Below are 4,682 nucleotides of genomic sequence, written 5' to 3' on the forward strand. Positions count from 1 at the left end.
CGACCGACTTAATCTGTGAGGAAACAATGAAGTTTGTCATTGAATTATTAACTATTAACTTTTAGCTTTAGCTTGGCTAACTATTATCAAAATGTCAATATCATTGGCAACGTTTTTGCAATTTTTCTTTTTAAATTCTGGGCTATCAGCGGTAAGGCTGTTGTAATTTTACTTGTGAGGCCTGTGAGACTCTATGGAATTAAATATTATAAATACATACATATGTGTGCATATATGTTTTTATACATTTTTATCTTTCATCAATTTTGTTATATTCTTCATTAGCGTTTAGCATTCTTTGCTGAAAATTACAGGCTAACAGCGACAGCATTAGCCCGTATGCTAACAGTTTTCTGTCTTCTTCTGTATTTTCCGTACTGCTATTTCTATTTGTGTAAAGCTAGCAAGTATTTTGATCATTTATTCACTTGAATAATTTAAACTCATTTTTGGCTATTTTTCAAATTTCAACATTCTTGTTGTGTTTTTAGTGGCTAACTGTTAGCCGTGTCGTTACGATCCTTATATTTCCGTCCGTGCTGAGAAACTTCAAGTTCTACTCGTTTCACACGACTAGAACTCGCCGCGGAGGTCCCTCACCTCTTTGTCCGTCTGAGCAGCGTGCCGCTTGGCCAGCCTTTCCAGCTCAATGTAAGTGTTGTTGGCATGTGTTTCTAGTTCCTTCTGCAGCCGGAGCCGATGCTCGTCCATCTCGGCCTTTAGCCTGTTCTCCAGGGCGATCAGCTGCTTCTGGTGCTGCCGCCGCATGCGCTTATACCCAGACATCTGCTCCCGCAGCTCAAAGTCCTGCTCATGCTCCTGGATCTACCTGATGACCTGGAGGAACACATATGGGGGCGGGGGTCAAAACACACAGTTACAGGAGGGATAATTAACCTAAGGGTTATGGCCTGAAAAGGGAGCGCAAGCAGCGGTGTGTCAGTAGTCGTTGATCCACTACGATCATGAAGATATACAAAAAAAAAACTTAAGTACAGTGTTCTCTCTCTTTATCGCGGTTTTCCTTTCATTCCCTCAGTAAATCGCAGATTTTTTTTTAATCCGATCTCGTGACATTTTCGCTATATTGCGAAATGTAGCAAAACATATACGCAAGTATACATATGAAAAGTTTTGGCTTTAAAAATGTGGATTCTCGGTTTGAAATTGCGATAAGCGCATTTGCGAACGACCGCTGCTAGCTTTGTTAACCTAGACGAGGTGGTACACAGCTGTTGGCTAATACAATGCATACTCGGTGTACTATTGGCTAATTGAGCATGCTCTTGTGTTCCTCACGCTGATTGGCTCATGCATCGTAGCATCTCTTAGCATCTTGTCTGTCGGCCACTCTGAAAATAAGAATTCAGTAACTCACGTTACCGTTCCCACCTGGCATCGACTCATAAAAGTGCTTTAACCTCTATTTTCCCCCAGACAGAAACAACATGTACTCCCTCATCGTCTACTCGCTGTTTCAGGGTTAATACTGTAGGGGAGGGGTCACGACCCTGGGGTGAAAGTGGAGGTCACAGGTCACTCCATCACATGTATAGAAAGTCACTCACCGTTCACACTAACATTCACACCGATGGTCAGTTTGGAGTGATGAGTGAAGCTAAAGCTGCTGCTGCAAATGGACTGTTGAGACTGAAGAAAACACACACATAAACACTGGGGTTCGAACAGGTGACCCATTTGCTGTAAGGCACGAGCATCAACCGCTCAACCACTGTTTGACCAATCGTAATTTAAATTATGTAAATAACCTGAAAAAATAAGGACAGAAAACTCTTCAGTTAAAGAAGAGTTCCATACTTTTAATTACTACGTTAATTATTTTTCCTCCGTCTGTCGTGAAATGATGTTGTAAAAATAAACATGTCTTTAAAAATATTTATTTAAAATGTATCTAAACTGAAAGGTGGCGCCGTCTCTTTCCATCCCACGGTCCCTCCCCAGAGTCAGAGACAAAAAGTTGCCTGTTGTTGTGGTGTTGGTGTAACTGTGGTTTTCTTTGTTGCCTTACAGGAAGAAGGTTTCCTGTTCTTCTCATACGTGTACGGGGAATTCCCCAGGTATTTCCTCTAATACTTCAAAGACGTACGGCTCAGGTACCAGAGTATTTAAAGGTTCTGAACAGGTTTGAATGTGATGTGGTCCAGGTCTAGACCGTAGACCACGGTCTAGACCACGGTCTAGATGGGAAACCTCTGGGTTGATTTAGAAAAAAAAGATTTTTGAATTGAGACTAAACTCCAACGAGTGACACCATTAAATATGGAAATATTTTACATGAGTCCATAAATATTTAAATGATTACACTGTTTATACGGCATGAATGGTGCAAACATGAACAGCAGAGGGTGCTAAAGTGCAGTTTAGCACAGACAAACGTCCACCTTTATAATTTTAATTTAAAAATAAATCATATTAATGATGTGCTGAAAATGTCACCATGACATGGTGGTTCAAAATCACAACTTTATTTTCTGACGACTGATTTGTCGTCGCTCTTCATTAGAACCTTTTTTTTTCTTCTATAAATCCTCTCCAGAACCAACAGTTGTTCCTCTAACCCTGCTGTGGTTGAATCCATTTCCCCAACTTTTTTTTTTGTTCCAGGGACCGATCAGCCGGTACCGATCTGTACCACGTTCTGTGGATCGTCACAGGACTTTATTCTGCTATTTTGAAAAAAAAGTTCCAGATTAACTTTAGATGAAGAAAGTGAGTAGAAGTGACCCAGAGAATTCATGAATAATTCTTTCTCTGCGGCCCTTTACCAATAGACACACGGACCAGTATCGGTCCACAGACCAGAGGTTGGGGACCCAATGGCATGGGCCTTTAGTCAAAAACAAATTGTACTCTAGATTAACCACAAATGAGAGGCTGTTGTTGCTGGATTTGTTCAACCTTGTTTTGCTTGCCAACAGCAAAGTATTATAGTAGTACCAAGTAGTACTAATATTGAATCTACTCTCTATCTACTGAATCTAACGTCAGAGTTAATGATGCTGAGATCAGAAGAATAAGGCGTAGTATATTTTGAACCATTTCAGTGTATTCTTACAGTCAGATAGTACTCACTACTTCGGAGTACTGTGTACTTGACCTCCTCTGGGTACAACTTTCTTTCCCGTCTCTTATCAATGATATTTTTTAAACAGTTATAATCATTTAACCTATATCTAATTAGGTTGTACGTGGCCCCTGAACCACGAGTTTGACACCCCTGTTGTTGTTTTTTTTTGTTATATTTAGAACTGTTTCTTAATCCAGACTGAGAATCTACACACACACACACACACACAGATCCAACATGGACGCCTCTGTAGGGAATACTCACTCTGGATGTTAACGACTGTAACCAGGTAAAGCACCGCGAAACCTTCATAAAAAATATTACATTCATATAAATATATAAATATTATAATATATTTGTATTGGTTTTCAATACATGGAATATCATGATATATACATATATTTTTTTACATATATGTATTGATATTAATATATATATTTATGTATATATTGCCATGCCAAATGGTTGAAATCCTACATCATGCACCTTTAATTGCAGAACAAATCGTGTTTGATTTTATGGACAGAAGTGCCTGTTTTAAAGACACTGCTCCCCCCGTCCCCCCCCCCCTACAGTTACAGTTACCTTTGTCATATATATTTAGACTTGATATATATATATATATATATTCATCTCCCTCACATCATCACTGTGCATCAGACCAGTCTGCAGTGCAGTCTAAAATACAGGTTATTAACAAGAGAATGTGTGGGGAAAATTTTTTTTTTTTTTCAAAAATCAATGTCTTTGTGATGAATGAGAGTCAGGATTTACTATCTGTCTCCATGATGTCATGATTAGAACCAACGGCGTTCTGGGCCACGTCGACGCAAGACGACTACCGCCAGGAAAAAAAAAAAAAATGTGTGAATGTGCCTTTAAAAAAATGTATGACATAATCTAGATCTCAGTAGTGACAGTCAGCAGGAGATTTTTTTTATATATGAAAAAACAATTTTTAAAAAAAAGGCAGCAGCAGCGATGGTGACAGAGAGGGGAGCTGAGGATGGAGGCAAAAATGACATCCATTAACAGGATACGGTTGCCATGACTACAGATGTACAGCTTAGAACACACACACATACACTGTAACGTCTCACACGCGCGTGTCTTAATTATTATATATATATATATATATATATAAAAAACTAAAACTAAAGAAAATTCCCAACGTGAACTACACTGCAGGTGGAGCTGTTGGTGGCGCTGCGTTACCAAAGATGCTGATGTGATGGTGGCGGTGGTGGTGGTGGTGGTGGTGGTGGTGGAGGCAACAATGTGTCGACGGCTCCTCCTGCAGTCGAGAGACCGGCTCTGGTGAGAAGTAGGCCGCAGCTCTGGCCTGGTGTCCCTGTGCACAGCCTCATCCCTCACGCAAGCATGCTCCTGCAGGGGGGGAGGAAAAGGAGGAGGTAGTGGGACTGGGAGATGCTGCTGCTGCTGCTGCTGCTGCTGCCCTCTGCTTCTCCGGATGATGTTGTCAGAGATGATGCTGAATCCCCCAGAACGTTGCCCACATCCAGCCTTAAACGCATCCTTCCCGGGCTACTGTCCACCGGAACTTCCTGGGAGAAAGGAGGGCATTTGGCAGACA

At 40.9% G+C, this 4,682-nt stretch overlaps 1 protein-coding gene across 1 annotated transcript in view; it reads right to left on the reverse strand.

Annotated features, from left to right (window-relative positions):
• The window catches only part of taok3b (TAO kinase 3b), a 6,944-nt gene extending 6,107 nt beyond the window's left edge, over positions 1-837 (reverse strand). The window contains exon 1 of the mRNA XM_025062684.1: positions 601-837. Within this exon, the coding sequence (XP_024918452.1) occupies positions 601-786 (186 nt within the window). The 5' untranslated portion in view covers positions 787-837. The remainder of the gene's footprint in view (positions 1-600) is intronic.
• Positions 838-4,682: the final 3,845 nt, after the last annotated feature.

This window comes from Cynoglossus semilaevis, chromosome 14, assembly GCF_000523025.1.
Source record: "Cynoglossus semilaevis isolate Cse_v1.0 chromosome 14, Cse_v1.0, whole genome shotgun sequence".
Taxonomy (NCBI): domain Eukaryota; kingdom Metazoa; phylum Chordata; class Actinopteri; order Pleuronectiformes; family Cynoglossidae; genus Cynoglossus; species Cynoglossus semilaevis.